This window comes from Sorex fumeus, unplaced genomic scaffold (assembly GCF_029834395.1).
Source record: "Sorex fumeus unplaced genomic scaffold, SorFum_2.1 ptg000128l, whole genome shotgun sequence".
Lineage (NCBI taxonomy): Eukaryota > Metazoa > Chordata > Mammalia > Eulipotyphla > Soricidae > Sorex > Sorex fumeus.
This window is the reverse complement of record NW_026606185.1, coordinates 48557082-48574524: the sequence shown is the minus strand read 5'-3', so window position 1 is coordinate 48574524 and position 17443 is coordinate 48557082. Positions and strand designations below refer to the sequence as shown.

Genomic DNA, 17443 nt, shown 5'->3' with positions numbered 1-17443 from the left:
ATATCCAAATGGCCCCTGGGTGAGAAACACTGCCTTAGATAACCAGCATCTCCTCTGTACATGGGGTTTCCACAAAGCAGGGAGGAGCATCGTTTCCTCTTGCTCCTAGGCGCCCTTGTGCAATAAAATCAGTTCAGGGAGTTTCACTGATTTTGCAAGGCTTCCCAAACTTCCCCCGATGCACACACTTGGCCAGGAAGGAATCCTGCTGCTAGCAGGCGGTGTGGAGTCACAGAGTTAGGCAATCAGGGGCCCCGCTCCACAGTCCTCCCTCTCTCAACTTCCCTATATCCTGAGCTCGAGACAATAGAATAATTCCTCCCTAGGTTTCTTTGAAAATTACAAAGTGATTCCCAATTGCTTCTGTCACAAGTTCTGATTCTGTATTCTCTAAAAATAACCAAACTTGAGGCCAGAGAGATAGTACAGTGGGAGGGCACTTGCCTTGTACATGTTGGACCCAGGTTCAATCTCTAGCACCACGTATGGTTCCCCAACCCTCCAGGAGAGAGCCCTGAGCACAGAGCCAGAGGTAAGCACACCTGGTTGTGGCGCAATCCACCCCCACTCCCCACCTAGCCAAAGAATAAAACATCAAACTTTGGTTGTTACCCCCCCACCCCACCCCGGAAGGATTAGTGGTTGTTTTGGTTCTTTTTTGGCTCCACATTCGAAAATGTTGTTGTTTGCAGTATATTTGTTCATTATGTGAACATGTCATTTAATTCTTAGTATATAAATAAACTTTACTTTTAAAAATCTATCATCAAATCCAAAGTTTTTAGGGGGTCCAGGAGCCACTCCTGGGTGACCTTCAGTCCAGCTGAGAACTCTACAAAAAAACAATTGACTTTGTATGTGTGTAGTGTGTGTGTGTTGTGGGGAGGGGGGAGGTGGCAGAACACTCCTGAAAATTCTGGGGACTGGCTAGGACCAAACCCCATGCTCTGCTGTCTTTTGAGCTATCTCCCTTCCACCCCCTCCCACCCACCTCGCTCAACCAAGTACCTCAGGGATATCTTTATATTCTTTCCTGTATTTCTTGAACTTTGAATTTTGACTACTGCAACTAAAGCAACATTTATATGACACACCAGGTCACACTTTCTTTCTTGTTTTTTTCTTTTCAAAGAAAATAAGTGTGGAATTATTACCTTTTTTTTCAGTGTTACATTGAAAAGATTCAGTTTTGGGGGTGGACGTATACTACAGTGGGTAAAAAGCTTGCCTTGCATGTGGCCTACCTAGGTTTGATCCTTAATACCCCATATACTCCTTACAACCATGAGTAATTCCTGAGCACAGAACCAACCAAGAGTAAAGGCTGACTACCAGGTAAGGCCTCAAAACAAAACCAATGAACAATAAAAGATGCAGTTATTCTGAATTTTTCAGTTTAATTAAACTCTTGTAAAGTATTTCTATTGTAAATTATGAAACAATACTGTATCCTAGATATATATTTGAAATAAATAGACAGTTTATTATGGGTACAATTTGTTTATTTTTTTAATATTTTTTGTTTATTATTTTGGGCCATACCCAGCAATGCTGAGGGGTTACTCCTGTCTCTGAAGTCATACGCCTGACAGTACTCAGGAGACCATATGGGATGTCGAAGATCAAAGCCAAACCCAGATTGGGCATGTGCAAAGCAAGCACTTTACCCACTGTATCTATCTACATATTTATATAGATATAGATATCTATACATATTTATACATATACTATACATATCTATATCTATATCAATATCTCTCTGTCACCCACAATTTCTGTTTAGAAAGTACATCACTATATTCTGTTCCTCAATCATTAAGTATGATTGAAGATCTCTAGCAGCAATCTCAAATTCCTTAATCTGCAGAACAAGACTTGTTACGTTAAAGAAAAATAATCATCAGAGGAAGAAGCATCATGCCCAACTTCTCATTTTTACCGGTTGAAACCTGCACACTTCGGTCTTTCACTTCTTAGAAATGAGGCCGTTTTCATTTCTCGAGAAAGCCAATGGTCGCTTTTAGTAAATAGGGTTGAGGATCCATGACTAGGCAGAAGCTGATGGTGTCCTCATGTCTACCGCTGTTTTTTGAAGAGTAGAGGACAGTATGGAGGACAGGGTCATCCGCCCCTCCCCAAGCTTATGGGACACAGCAACAGGATGGAGTCTGATGGCAGGGAAATGACAGGGCAGATCCCTAACCTGGTCTCCGGGCTGGGTCGTACCAGGAGAATGTGGCCAGGGAATCCAAACCAGCAGAGGGAAAGGCAGCAGAGGTGAAGGTGGTGAGAGGGGGCACCTATTACCATAGGAGGGGAGGTGGCAGGGAGGGAGGGCTCTTAGGAGACACTCACAGGAGTTTTAGGGTCCTGCGCTTCCTTTCCCAGCCTAACTCACACTGCACGTGGGCAGCCAACTGTTTCCTCTGGTGCCCACACTTGCCTTCACCATCTCAACCTAGCCAGGACTGTAGGGGCAGGAGAAGTGGCTCAAGAGGGAGGCCTGCACGTTACAGAACTGAATTTAGTTGGGGATGTGGCTCTCGGCGGTTAAAGTGCATGCAAGAGTTGTATGCGGGCTACCAGGGTTTGTTCCCTGGCACTGCAAAGCAGTAAATAAAAATAAAACAAACGGGAACCAAAAACCAAACTGGGGTTACCATGAATTTGCCTTTGACTGTGCAGAGAGAAGTCTTCTAAGAAAGGACCCTCCTGGGTTACAGAGGGTGGCACTTCCAGTTTTCTGAAAACAGTCTGAGGATAGGCGACAGGCAAACAGATCATGGAGCAGCTGTTTCAACCACTTACTGCAAAGTCATCAGACTTATCTTCCTCCCTTCCCCTCCCTCTTTCTCCTCCCCACCCAACATCAGAGATAACTGTGCTTTTGTATTATTTTCTGTTGGTTAACAACAAAACAACCAAATTTCCTTTGGTCTTAGTAGAATTTTTTTTTTCTTTTTGGGTCATACCCAATGATGCACAGGGGTTACTCCTGGCTCATACACTCAGGAATTACTCCTGGCAGTGCTTAGGGGACCATATAGAATGCTGGGAATTGAATCCAGGTTGGCCACATGCAAGGCAAATGCCCTAACTGCTGTTCTATCACTCCACTGCTATACTACCCTTAGTAGAAAATTTAGTCCTAAAGAACAAAACCAAAAATGCCACTTTTCCAAGAGAGAGAGAACTCTTTCATCAAAGAGAACTCTTGATTAATTTAGTTTTTTTTCTTTATTTCCCTTTTAAACTCTTGATTTATTTATCTAACCATGTTATTTTTTTTCAATTTATATTTTGGGGGTACTTGGGGCTAGGTCCAGTCCAGTTCTCGGGGGACCTATGACAGTTTACATGCGAAACACGTGCTACAGCCCCTCTGAGCTATGTCCCCAGCCCCAACCATTTTTGTTGTGGTAACACACACACACACACACAAATTTTATTCCAGGGGATAAATCACATTTAAATATTATTTTCAATGTTAGTATTTTGCATTTCATGACTTTGTACGAAAACAAAGTCATAGCTCATTTGGAATCATTGTTTCGCCCTGTCTTTTATATGCCCCGTCCCCCCCTTTTTTTTTCTTGTTGTGTTCTGGGCCACAGCTAGCAGTGTTGAGGGATTACTTCTGGCTCTGTGCTCAGAGGACTGTAAGTGGTGCTGGGGATTAAACCCAAGGCAAGTGCCCTACCCGTTGTATAGTTCTCTTGCCCAGTACCCCACTTCTCCCTTTTTGCCATACCTGGCTGTGCTCAGAGACCATTCCCAGCAAGTATGTGGTTAATGGGATTGAATCTGGAGCTCCCACATGGAAAGTATGTGCCCCTTTGGTTTTACAGAGCTATCATATAGATAACTGTAGTTTAGAGTATGGTTAGGAGCAAGCCGATGAGTCAGATTCTAATGAAGAGTATTATTTTGTATGAATTAGTTTGCTTTGAGGCTGGAGAGATAGTACAGCAGGGTAAGGCATTCAATCCCTGGCACTACATACAGTTCCTTGAGCACTGTCAGAAGTGATTCCTGAAAACGGAGCCAGTAAGAGACCCTGAGCACTGCCAGGTGTGAATTCAACTTATAAGGGAACATATATCAGAACACACCTACACTTCAATCCCAAGTGGACCGTGAGCATCTTCCATGTCTGGAATGTTGAAAGTAGATGACATTCAGCCCACTCAGAAGTTGAAGGGCCTGAGAGATAGTACAGTGGGCTTGGCATTTGCCTGGCATATGGCCAACCTGGGTTCAATCTTTGATACCCCAAATGGTCCCCTGAACATTTCTAGGAGTTTTCCCTGAGCCAAGAGTAATCCTGGAGCACTGCTGGATGTGACTTCAAAACCTTTCAAGAAGAGAAAAAGAAATTCCTTCTTGGAATAAAACTTGAAGTAAACTGGAAATAAACTTGAATCCCTTCTTTAAATAAACCTGGGTTTCAAATTTTCTGAAAAGGCTGCCAAGGTGGCTGGTGGACCTCATTGGTGCCCGTCAGAGGCAGAACCCAATAGTCTTGTCCCAGGCCCCTCTGTGCCTCTCAGCCTCCCTGTGTTTGAGACAGGCACAAGCAAAGACCTACCTGGGGCAGTGTGAAGACCCAGGGAGCGAATCGCTAGTGTGAGTACACTTAGCCCTAAAAAGAAGCTGGTCTGCCCCATGCCTCGTCCTGATTAGCAACTGTACATATGTTCTCTTCACAGACAGAGGCTGCGATGGATGCTGCCCATAAGCAGAGGCACTCTCAATTCAAGAAAACTATGGAAGTGAGTACCATTTTATTGGTTTGTCTTTTTGGTGGGCTGGAGCAATAGCACAGTGGGTAGGGCGTTTGCCTTGCACACAGCCAACATGACTGACCGTAGTTCAATTCCTCCGCCCCTCTTGGAGAGCCCAGCAAGCTACCAAGAGTATCTCGCCCACACGGCAAAGCCTGGCAAGCTACCCGTGACATATTCGATATGCCAAACAGAGTAACAAGTCTCATAATGTTACTGGACCCGCTCGAGCTAGTTGATGAACAACGGAAGAACAGTGACGGTGACAGTCTTTTTGGTAATGGTGACACATTTTTCTAAAATTCATGTTCTGTGCACATGTGTATGCAGCAACCTTTTGGTAACTGCGGGAGACACTTAGAAAACACCACCAGTATGGTCTGGCCCTGCTCCCTGGAAAGCCATGAAAAGGGTCAGTGTGGAAGTGCTGTGATGCTGTGCTTTCTCAGGTTCCAGAAAGATTAAAAAAAAAAACCAACAGCTGGCTATGCTAGGGTGCAGCTCAGTGATAGAGTGCATGGTTCATAAGAGGGAGGCCCTGGGCACCACCCTGCACCCTGGCACCACAAAAGGAAGTTCAGGGCCCATAGAGATAACGGGGGTTATCTGGCAGGCAGCTCACCTCGATTCAAACCCTGGCACTGCACATGATCCCCTGAGCATACCCAGGAGTGACCCCTGAACACAGAACCAGAATTAGTCCCTGAGTATAGTTGGGTGTGGCTCAAACTGCCACTTCCCTCTCCCCCCTCCTGCTCTCCCCTCCCCGCCAATTTTTGGTCAAGACCATTTATGGGGTGGGGGGACTAGAGAGAAGCACAGTGGGTAAGGCACTTGTCTTGCACCCTGGGTTTGATCCCCAATACCATGTATGACCCCTTGAACCAGGAGTGTGCCCTGAGCACTACCAGGTGTGGCTCAAAATAGAAATAAATCAAATAAAAAAGAAGTATATTGTTTGATTGAAGTATATTGTCTTGTTGGATTTAAGCTTTCCTCCGTGACTATTTTAAATCTTGACTTCTTACCCTGTTTTACTATGTAGTACCTTCTTATTTTAAGATATCTGAAAAAATATGAAAGTTTCTTTTCTTTATGGGAAATTGAAAAAACAAAACAAGGCAGAACTAGGAGTCAGAGAGATAACTCAAAGGGCTGGAGCAGCGACTTCCCTTGTCGGAGATCTGGGTTCAATCCTGGCACCCCAAGGTGCCCTGATAGGTGTCACCACCCTGCCAATCAGTGAGCTGGGAGTCTAAAGGTCACCCCAACCCCAATCCCAGTAGGGACAGGTTTTTAGGGAGTTTGATGACTTTCTAGGGTGCTGACTGCTCTGGACTGAGTGAGTTCTGCTATGGGAGCATCTCTGATTCTCTTCTGAGTCTGGTGATGGCCTCTGACTGATTTAAGTTTTATTTACATTTCATTTTATTTGGGGATTACAGGGACACACCAAGGGTGCATAGCAGCTACTCCAGCACTGTGCTTGGGGGTCACTCTGGTCATGCTCAGGGCTCTGTGCTAGGGACCAACCTTGAGCCTACAGCAGGCAACACCTCCATGCAACCCACTGAGTTTCCTCTCTGGCCATAGCTACTTTTAAACCATCTAAAACAATAATTGAAATAAAAAAGGAAAGTGCCTAGCCTTGCGTGGCAGAGAGGGGGCAGGTGACAAGCACCTTGTCACTGAGGCCCACTGCTACAAGCAGGCTCATTTGAAGACTGAAGCAGAAGTCTAGTTCCCATGGCCAAGTGGCAAAGTGACTCTCTGTAAGTCCTGACCATCATGAATGTGACAGGGGTGCTGGGTGACACATTCACAGTGGCACCAGCATTTTAATCTTGCCTGTTTCAGATTTCCTCTTGGGTTTTCATTCTATTGTTTTGTGTGCGCATGCTCTCTCTCTCTCTCTCTCTCTCTCTCACTTTTGGACCACATTGGCAGTGCTTAGAGCCTACGTAACCTGGCTCTGTGCTCAGGGAACTGTATGCAGTACCAAGTTGGCTATATGCAAGGCAACCTCCCTACCTGCTAAACTATCTTTCTGACCCCTTTCTCTCTCTATTCTTTCTTTCTTCTTTCTTTCTTTCTTTCTTTCTTTCTTTCTTTCTTTCTTCCTTCCTTCCTTCCTTCCTTCCTTCCTTCCTTCCTTCCTTCCTTCCTTTCTTCCTCCCTCCCTCTTTCTTTCTTTCTTTCTTTCTTTCTTTCTTTCTTTCTTTCTTTCTTTCTTTCTTTCTTGTTTTTGGCCTATACCCAACGATGTGCACTACTTACTCCTGGTACTGCACTCAAGAATCACTCCTGGCAGTGCTTGATGGACCATATGGGATACTGGGGATCAAACCCGGGTTGGCTGCATGCAAAGCAAGTGCCCTACCCACTGTACTATCTCTCTGGCCCATCTATTTCTTTCTTAAACAATTGAAACATCTCATATGTTTGGTGCTAGTCAGAGAGGGGATAGACACCCTCCCCTTCCAACACACACACACACACACACACACATAGCCCATCTCAGTGGAAACTTCCTCTCCACAGCCTGACTTGAGAGCCTTCGGGGCCACTCTCTCGGGTCATGATCTGCTCACCTGTTTAGATTTTCTTTTGGCTCCTACCCACAAAGGCAAAGAAGATATATGAACAGAAATGCCGTGACAAGGACGAGGCGGAGCAGGCCGTCCACCGAAATGCCAACCTGGTAAACCAGAAGCAACAGGAAAAGGTACCTGGGAACCTCGAGCCTGGAACCATCAGAGCCTGGTCTTGCCAAGCTGATGCTGATCCATGAATGCATGTAACTGTGGGTCTGTACCCCATGCTTCTGGCAGCATCTTTCTTCAGGCTTCTTGGGGAAAGGGTCTCTGAACTACAAAAAACCCTGGTCACACTTTGGGATTGGGAATGAGTTACTCTCCTCTCTATTAAAAACCATTTTTTTTGTTTTTAAAAATTTTTTATTAGTGATACACCGTGAGGTACAGTTGTAGACTTACAAATTTTTGTGCTTGGGTTTCAGTTATACAATGATTGAGTACCACCCATCCCTCCACCAGTGCCCATTTTCCACTACCACTGATACCAGTATCCCTCCCAAAACCGTTTTTAAAAAACAAAACATTAATGTTATCGATGGCCTCACATTCCCTCATCCTGGTTCCCTTGCTGATATTTTCATGCTTTTTCAAAACTCAGCCAAATATCTCTATAGTCAGCTGCCTCCAATTGGATTTTATAAAGGCTGCAACTGGAACACAAGGGTTTTGTCTTTAGGAGTCTATAGATAAGCTTCCAGATGGGCATTTTTCATGGTGTTAAGGTGAGAGGGAAAACTGCCTGGTTTACTCAGGAGAGAAACTGAAGTCATCCTGGAACTAACTGGAACTTGTCTTTTCATTGGTCTTCGATCTACTTTGCCTCTAGTAGCCTGGCTCAGCATTCTTGATCTCTTATATTTTCCCCTCACAGCTTTTTGTGAAACTGGCAACTTGTAAAACTGCAGTAGAAGACTCAGGTGAGTTTGCTTCCAGAAAGTGTGTGTGTGTGTGTGTGTGTGTGTGTGTGTGTGTGTGGGGTGTTGTGGAGGGTGGGGTGTTAGACAAGGATAAAGTAATTCTGTGTCTCTGAGGAAGCAAATTTTATAGGCCTTGTCTCCTCAAAATATGGACATACAGTAAAGTTAGAAAGCTATCAGGAAGGAAAAAGAAAAGAACTTTCTAGAAATGAAGCAGGTTTTTTCATCACTATCCGCTTAAATCTCACTGCTGCACATGTGACTGGCGATGTGTCCCAGGAACTGCCAACATGTCTCTTTAAAAATCCCACTTCACAGTTATGATAAAGAAGGAACCACTATGGCAATATTAGTTGGACTGGGCCAGAGCACTAGTACAGCGGGTACGGCATTTGCCTTGCATGCGGCTTACCCAGATTCGATCCCTGACATCCCATATAGTCCCCCAAGCCCCTCCAGGAGTAATTCTTGAGTGCAGAATGAGGAATAACCCCTGAGCATTGTCGGGTATGAGCCAAAAAGTAAAGTAAGTAAAAGTAAAGGCCCTCCCGTTGATCGTCGATTTGCTCGAGCGGGCCCAGTAACGTCTCCATTGGAGACTTTGTTGTTACTGTGTCTGGCATATCGAATACTCTCGGTAGCTTGCCAGGCTCTCCGAGAGGGGCGGAGGAATCGAACTCGGGTCGGCCATGTTGGCCGCTTGTAAGGCGAACGCCCTACCCGCTGTGCTATCGCTCCAGCCCAAATGTATTACCGTTGCATTGGCCAGGAAACGAACCCGGGCCTCCCGCGTGGCAGGCGAGAATTCTACCACTGAACCAAAAAATAGTTGGAAATTACCACTCTGGATAAGAACTGTGTGCTGAAATTAGGTAAAGACATCTACATGATAAGCTTTCATAACCTGTACTGTGAACCATAATGCCAATAAGAGAGAGAGAGAGAGACAGAGAGAGAGAGTGGGAGAGAGAGAGAGAAAGGAGAGAGAGAGAAAGAGAGAGAGAGAGAAAGTGCTTGTCATAAAGGCAGGCCAGGGGTGGTGGGGGATGAGAGGGAAATCTGGGGATACTGGCAGTCGGTGAAAGAAAGGACTGAAATTCAATCATAAACAACTTAGTAACTATATACTTCAAAGTGACTCAATTAAAAAAGTCCATTTTAGGGACTGGAGAGATAGTACAGGGATAAAGGCACTGGCCTTCCATGCAGCCAACTCCATGTTTATGCCTGGTAACACATATGGTTCCCAACACTCCTGAACACTCCTGAGCACTGAACCTGGAATAGCTCCTAAGCATTACTGGGTGTGGCTTCTGACAAAATAAGTAAAATGTGATAAAAGGCCCTTTTCAGTTCTGGTAATATATTATTATTATTCATTGTTGTTCTTAATATTGGGACCACACCAGCCATGCTCAGGGTTTACTTCTGGCTCTGTGCTCAGGAATTACTCCTGGCGGGGGCTCATGGAATCATACGGGGTGCTAGGTCTGCAGCATTCAAGGCAAGCACCCAACCTGCTGTACTATCTCTCCAGCCCCAGTCCTGGTAATTTTATTTGTTTGGATGCTACTCAGGAGCTGCTCTCAGCACTGTGTTACATGGAGGGCCATGAGGGGCTGGGATCAGATACAGGCTACCCATATGCAAAGTACCCCAGCCCTTCAAACTATCTACTGAGTCCTGTCCTGGCCATGCCTAACTGCTGTGAGGACAGAGCTAAGTGGTAAGGGCTGGACATTGCTATGGTTGGCCACTGCTGAAACCCGGGATCCACACCAAAGTTTGGCAAAGGGCTTGATGTCCTAAAACAGTATCAGAATACAGATAAACCTAGGAATTGTGGCCTCTTCAAACGTCTCTCTACTCCAGATTTAAGTCATGGGGCAGTCTTCGAGGGCTTGGGGTACCTTATTTCTTTCCTCCAACACCCCCACTGGGTAGTAGATATGTATAAAGATGGAAGGGGTGAGGGTGGGAGGGAATCTCAGGGATGAATCAGATGAAGGAAAACTCTCATTGAGTTCCCTGCCTCTCTCCTCTCTCTTCAGAGCATTTCTTGCCCGTTGCCAATTCAATATTTCAAGGGAAGTTTGATATTTAATGTGATTTTCACCTTTGCTGATTTCACAGCCGTACCACGAATTAATTATGGCCTTTCATGGGGGACCTTGTGGGCTCACAGCAGCTCAACAGGGCTGACTGGGAGGTGACAAAGGTGGGTCAGCTGGCAACCCCTCTCACTGGTTTCTCAACTCAGACCCCTCCCTTTCAGATAAGGCATACATGGCACACATCAACACGCTGGATAAAATTCGAGAGGAATGGCAGAATGAGCACATCAAGGCCTGTGAGGTAAGGTACTCGGAACCAGAACCGGAACTGGAAACTGGTGGCGGTGGGTGGGTGGGGGGGGGCTCCCTCCCGGGCCCTGGAGAGTCAGCTCTGAGAAAGCCCTCACTCCCTTACTATAATGCCCAAATCTGGTAGAACAGTTAGAGGGTGAGTGAGAAATCAGGAATGTAGGAGGAGAATGGAAGGAAAGAACTGGAGTTCTTACTCAAACCTCCAATGTCTGACTTTTTCCTGTCCTCACTGTGCTGTCAAGTTTTAGTCTGTCAAGTTTGTGCTGTCAAGTTTAGATTTCCCTCTAGGCATAAAACAGCTGAATCAATGAATGATTAAGTAATTACCCTTTGAGAACCTCCTCTGAACTTTCTAGGTTGTGTAAACTCAAAAAGACTGCAGCGGCTCTATAGCTCAAGCCAGTTCCCCCACCCCGGGGAGGTCGTTGGCGATGGGCAGGCGAAGGAAGGAAACAAGGGCCAGGCTGGTTGGTGTCAGTTGCAGTTTATTCCAATCCTCTCTCCAGTCACTCCTGTCTCTCCTCTGCCTCCCCCTCTGCTTCTTCCTCCCCCATGCTACTTCATTCTCCTCCTTGATCCCCCTTCATCCTCCTTTTAACTCTGGAATCAGGCTCTGGATCCCCTTTCTCCTTCTCCTTCTGAAGTTCGGATCCTGATCCCCCAGCCCACTCTTATAGTCTAGTTATATCCTCCAGCATGAGGGGTTGGGGTAACAATTACACATAGGTGTGGTCACAGTCAATAGGGGTAGAGTTCTTTCCCTTGGGGAAAGCCGCTTCTAGGAAAGATACTCTCTCAGCAGGACGATCCCTAGAGCAGAATCCCGTGGTTGTGTTTCTCCTCTCCTTTGTCCAACAAACATATAAGCATTCATAATATTAATTATTTTGTATGGATGCTGTAAGAGATACATTAAGCTTATAGAATTGCTCTCCCAGGGCCATCTTGATCTCAGACTACGGTGCTCAGGCCAGATAGTCTTTCCCACCCCTAGCAGGATCCTAGTCTCGTCGTTACTTTTGGATCATGACAGCATTTGTCTATGATCAAACTCTTAACTTATAGTTAAGAATTGTGGCACTTTGGCCTGGCCCATTTTGATACCAGGGTAGCTCATAGCCTGCCCTGGGTCCATTCAATCCCTTGTCGGGACCCTGCTTTTGGGATGCTAGGAACTAAGGGCAACTGAGGTTTAAGTCGAGAAAGCAGATGCTCAGGAGTGAATAATATTCAAAGCCAATTAAATCCTAAATTACAAAAGCATACTATTAACTGTTTTCCTGTATCTATACAAAAAGGACATTGCTTTAAAGTAAACTATTCATAAGATATAAGAAGAGGAGAAAGACAATATTTTACTCATACATATAAAATCATATTCCTCAGATTTCTGAGGAATCTGACCTTACAAGTTAATAGATTCTGATTAAGGGGAAAAGCTGATTAACTGTTTGCGGAAGAGAGCATAGAGAAGTGGTTACATATAAATGAAGGAATGGGAGTGACTCCGGAGCACTGTGATGGGTGTAACCTGATAATCCTAAGCTCCTTGTGGCAAGGGATAAAGGACAAAGCAGTGTCATCCTACACTAGCTAATAAGGAAAACAGATAGCAAGAGGGCAGACAGTCTCTGCATCTTCAGCATACAACCTCACATACAATTTCCTGGGAAAATTCAGGATGGAACTTGAAGTTTCTCTCGCCTTGTCTACACATCCTCTTAGCAATAGTTTCCAGCGTAGTCCTGGACCTGTCAGATTCAGCACTGTCGGAGATGCAGGTTTTTACACCAGACCTCCTCGATCAGAAATTGTGGGAGTTGTGTGCACAGCAAATGCCCCACATGCTATGCTATTGCTCTAGCCCCTTATAGTTTTTTATATTAAGGAAAATTTCAAACATACTTAGATAAAAGACTAGTACAATGCCTCTCTGTGCTCATCATCTAGCTTCAACAACAATGACCTTCTTGTCCATGACTGTCATTCATTCAATGATGGGGTGAGAGCCAGCATTTTGAATCTGAGAATCTGGAAGGTTGGCAGGTGGAGATGCCCATTAGGCTACTGGAAATGTAAACTGCAATTTGGGTTAGAACACTGTTGTCTGGACTTATTATTATCTCTTTATACCCATACCCAATCCCGTTTCTGTGATGATTCTGGAACCCATTTGCATTCTTGTCTGTAGTAAGGTATTATGAGCTCCTTTGGTGGTGTCCAGAGTAGCCCAAATGAAACAATACATTCCCAGTTAACTAATTTCTGTAGTCATAATCAGTGCAGACCAACTGCCCCCCCCATGAACCCCAAGAATATTCCAAGGGGGCACTCGTGAAAAGTCTCATAAATGGGAGCATAAAACAAGAGAAGGAGGTCAACCAGTAGGAAAATGGGGCCGCAGAGAGCAAAGAAGGTCACAGTGGAAACTGGTTGAGATATACCCATCTAGACAACTGGTCCCTTTCTTGACCCATATATACGTGTGATGTTTCTGTAGGTGTTTGAAGCTCAAGAATGTGAACGGATAAACTTCTTCAGGAATGCATTGTGGGTCCATGTGAATCAGCTGTCACAACAGTGTGTCAACAGTGATAACGTAAGTTTGAGGCATTCTTGGAGGACTGAGGCTCTTGCCTATTGGAACTATAGATAGTTTTTAATTCACCCCCTTATTTGTGACCCAGAGAGGCACAGTGATTTGCTTCAGGTCGCACAGTGTGTTGTTCAAAGTTCCCAGAGAATTACCTAATCTGTTTGCTCTGGGGCCATCAACTACCATGACTTTCACCTTCAGAAACTCAGATCAAGTCAAGAGAGCAGTGAAAGGATTGCTGGAGAGAGCATGTTTGTGGCAGACAGAGGGGTCCCAGCATGAATCTGAATCGCAGAGACCTCTCCAGTCTGGATGGGGTCCCTCCAGCATCAAGTACTAGCCAATTGACTCATGCCCAGGCTGATGGTCACTCCAGGAAGAAGAGTGGTCTTCAGTCCCAGTCCCAAAGCCGTGATCCGTTATTGAATTTCTTGTTTCAATGAGCATAGGATTCCCAGATCTGAGAGCATAATAATCAAAGAATCGCCAACCTACTTTGCTGAGAAATAACCACTGGTATCTTTAACAATATTTTTACTACCAGATATGACTCAGAGAAATCCCTTTATTTGAATCAGGGTCATGACTGTCTTCTGCTTTTTCCACAAAATTTGAGAGAATTAGCCTTCCCTCCAGCCTCCTGTTTGTATCAGCCCTGGGCCAGTGATTATGCTCATAACCTCTACCTGGGTTTATCTTCTTTTTGTTAGATGTATGAACAAATTCGAAAGAGTTTAGAAATGTGCAGTATTGAGAAGGACATCGAGTACTTTGTGAATCACCGCAAAACTGGGCAGGTGCCCCCAGGTGAGTAGAGCAGCCAGTGGGATTTCCTTAAGTAAATCTGTTGGTCTTATTATGTCATTGAGGACAGAAACACCGGTCCCCTAACTTGGCTTTCTGATGATTCCCCTAGCACCCATCATGTACGAGAACTTCTACTCCCCCCAGAAGAATGCAGTCCCTCCTGGAAAGGCTACTGCACCTAACATAGCAAGGTAATGACCAATTTCCTCTCAACAAAGAAAAGGATGTGATCCCACGCATCCTCAGACTCCTGTTTTCAGATGTATTTGAGTTGGAACAAACTCTGACTACAGGGCTTAGTGAGGTTGCCAGTTCTTGCGATATAGGTGTTTTTAGGACAAATGTTAGAAGGAGTTTGCCACTCCCAGTTCAATTGGGACTTTGTTGTCTGCACTTGAGTGGTCATTGTAACTCCTTAGTGATACCTGTGTTTTTCAGATAACCTGTACAAAGCAGGTGACTGCAAATCCAGTCTCCTATGAGTCAGACTTTGCCTGCCAATTTTGGCAAGATCTATAATTTAAGGGCAGTGATTATATTTAATTTTTTATTAAAAATTTAAAAAAATGATTTTGGGGGCTACACCTGGTAGTGTCTGGGTGCCACTCTTGACTCAAGGCTCTAGGGGTGCTCAGGGGACAATGCAGTGCCAGGGACTATACTCAGGCCTCCTGCATGCAACACATGCATACAGTCCCACACATTTGGAGTGGGGGCAGTTTGTGCCATACTGGCCATGCTTAGGGGCCAGTCCTGGCTCTGTCCTCAGAAGTGATCCCTGAGGATGCTTAAATGTTGCCAGGGATTGAACAGGGGTTAGCTGCTTTTAAATCCAGTGCCTTAATTCCTGTACTATCTCTGCCCCCTGCATTCGTTTTATTATTTTGTTTTACATTTTAAATGGCCAAAAATAGAAAAAAATTAAAAGGATACAATTTTGTGATACATGAAAGTTACATGGCGCTCACAATTGGCATCTAGAGTGTTCATATACAGTTGTATTACAACATGGCTGTACTAGAGTTGAATAGTGTTGTCCTGTGTGGCCTGCTATGCTTAAACTACATATGGTCTGATTCCTTACAGTCAGTTTGCTCTCTGGGGACTGGGACTGAAGTGGTGGAGCACCTGCTTTGCAGGGGAAGGATCTGGATCCAATCCCCAGCCCTAAACAGCTGCCCAAGCACTTCCGGGTACAGCCCCACAACAGTGATATGAATACATCAGTTTAGCACAACAGAGTGTCCTGTCCTCTGTAGAAAGGATCCTGACAGGTTTACACAGAGAGCCATATTGAGAGGGGAACAGTTTTGGTGCAGATGGGAAGGGCTGGGGGGTTGGATTGTGTGATCATCACTCTATTCAAGAATGTCAAACATGTTCACACACAGTTTCTGTGAAGTAGTTTATTTAAGCCTCAGCATGAGGTCCAGGCTGTTTGCATTTTCCACTGGACCTTTTAGCTCTGGGGCACTTTGCCTGCAGATCTGAGAGGCGCATATACCCTGTGGTCGATGGGGCAGGGCCCTGCCTTTCCAAACACTGCAGGGCCATAGTGTGGATTCCAGGAGCCTGTTTGTAGGTGTTAGCTTTGCTGCTCTTTTCTGGAGCCTCCAGAGCAGAAATCCTACTTGATTAATGGACAATGTGCTTGCAATGTGAAGCAGAGTATATGAGAAATTACAATGACTTCTCTGACAGACTTTGGTTTTTCTTTTTTTATAGGAGAGGACCTCATCCAATTCCTAAGAGTTTGCCAGGTATGCCACTGGAATAGGCCTTTCAAGCCTATGTCAGTCCCCCCCCCCCTCAGGTGGAAGAGATAGTAGAGTTCTGAAATAAATAAAAGAACGGAATGCGGAATAAGCCATAATACTGTTATGGCTCCGGATCCAATCATTGATGGTCTATTTTACATCTCCCAGGAAAATCAGATACTGAAGCTCCAAAACATATGTGGAAAGCATGCTTGCCTAAGAGATAATTTTGATTTGACCCAAGAGAAGATAAAAACTGAGAGCTGTTTTCTTTACATTATACACAAACATACTATTATAGCACTCACAGAGGTTCAGAGGTTCAGAATCATGTGGTGTGTGTGTGTGTGTGTGTGTGTGTGTGTGTTATTTTTAACTTTTGGGCCACACCCAGCTGACTTCAGGGCTTACTCCTGGCTTTGTGGTCAGTGATCACTCCTGGAAGGCTTGAGGGACCATATAGGATGCCAACCTGGGTTGACCTGTGTAAGGCAAACACCCTACCTGCTGTACTATCTCTCCAGCTCCTCCATACTACAAATTTCATATACTGCTCATAGGTGGATCTTTCATTAATCACTGACTTGAATGAATCCCCGTGGAACCTCTAGAAGAGCCAGTCACAATAGCAGATTCTCATTTCATAATTAGATTTCTTGCATAAGCATAAGATTCTGTATAGCAAACTTTTGGAACACTTAACATGGTCATAAGCACCTAGTACCTGCTCAGCATACTTCTGTTATTTGAGTAAAAGAAAGATATGCTTGTCTATACAAGGGAATGGAGAAGAAACAAGTTATGCTGCATATAGCTACTTGGCAAAAATTTAGTGACTGGAAAACAAAGGCTTCAGTAATGGAAAATTTGAACAATATTGTAAGGACTTAAGTTTTATTATTTTCTATTGCTTCCCAGTTACCACTTGGTAGCATGGGCTTCTTTGTTTCTATCTTTGAAGACAGAGCCACTGTGGGTACTGCCAAGTAGGCATAAATACAAAAGAGCAAAGAACTCATAGTGGTGATTTCCAGAATGTTCTCTGGTTTGAAGTTCTGGGGATGATTTGTGGGTTTTATTACCAGAACATACTTCTTTTTTAAATAAAAGGATGGACATTAGAATCTTCAAGTAGTTTAGCCTTGGTTTGAGAAGGGCTCACTTGATGATGAAGAAATATTAATGCCTCTTTGTATTTTTCCCTTTGCAGATGACCCTGAATATTCTTTGGTTGATAACTACAGCTTGATCTATCAGTAACATCTATGGTAAGAACCTTTCATTTTTACAAGTCATGTTTCATGTTGCGTTTAGACTGGTGATTGGATTTATTTAAGCACCCAAAGCCGTTTTTTATAACCTACAAACAAGCAACCTACTAACTACTATCAGGCCGGTACTCATGTATGTGAATGCACATGCATGGGTGTGTTTATGAATGTGTGTGAGTGTGTGTATGTGTGTACTTGTGTGGAAAGAGTATTGTGTGTATATGTGTGTACATGTGTGAGAGAGTATGTATATGTGTGTGTGAATGTGAGTGTGCATGTATCAGAATATATGTATGTATGTGTATGCATGTGTGTGACTGTGTATGTGTGTACTTTGTATGAGTGTAT

At 44.5% G+C, this 17443-nt stretch overlaps 1 protein-coding gene across 1 annotated transcript in view; it reads left to right on the top strand.

The window, feature by feature from the left end:
- The window catches only part of PSTPIP2 (proline-serine-threonine phosphatase interacting protein 2), a 63386-nt gene extending 46294 nt beyond the window's left edge, over positions 1-17092 (top strand). Inside the window, exons 6-14 of the mRNA XM_056138126.1 lie at positions 4710-4772; positions 7411-7509; positions 8253-8298; positions 10574-10653; positions 13165-13263; positions 13971-14067; positions 14177-14258; positions 15793-15827; positions 17035-17092. Coding sequence (XP_055994101.1) covers positions 4710-4772; positions 7411-7509; positions 8253-8298; positions 10574-10653; positions 13165-13263; positions 13971-14067; positions 14177-14258; positions 15793-15827; positions 17035-17084 — 651 coding nt within the window. The 3' untranslated portion in view covers positions 17085-17092. The remainder of the gene's footprint in view (positions 1-4709; positions 4773-7410; positions 7510-8252; positions 8299-10573; positions 10654-13164; positions 13264-13970; positions 14068-14176; positions 14259-15792; positions 15828-17034) is intronic.
- The last annotated feature ends 351 nt before the right edge of the window (positions 17093-17443 follow it).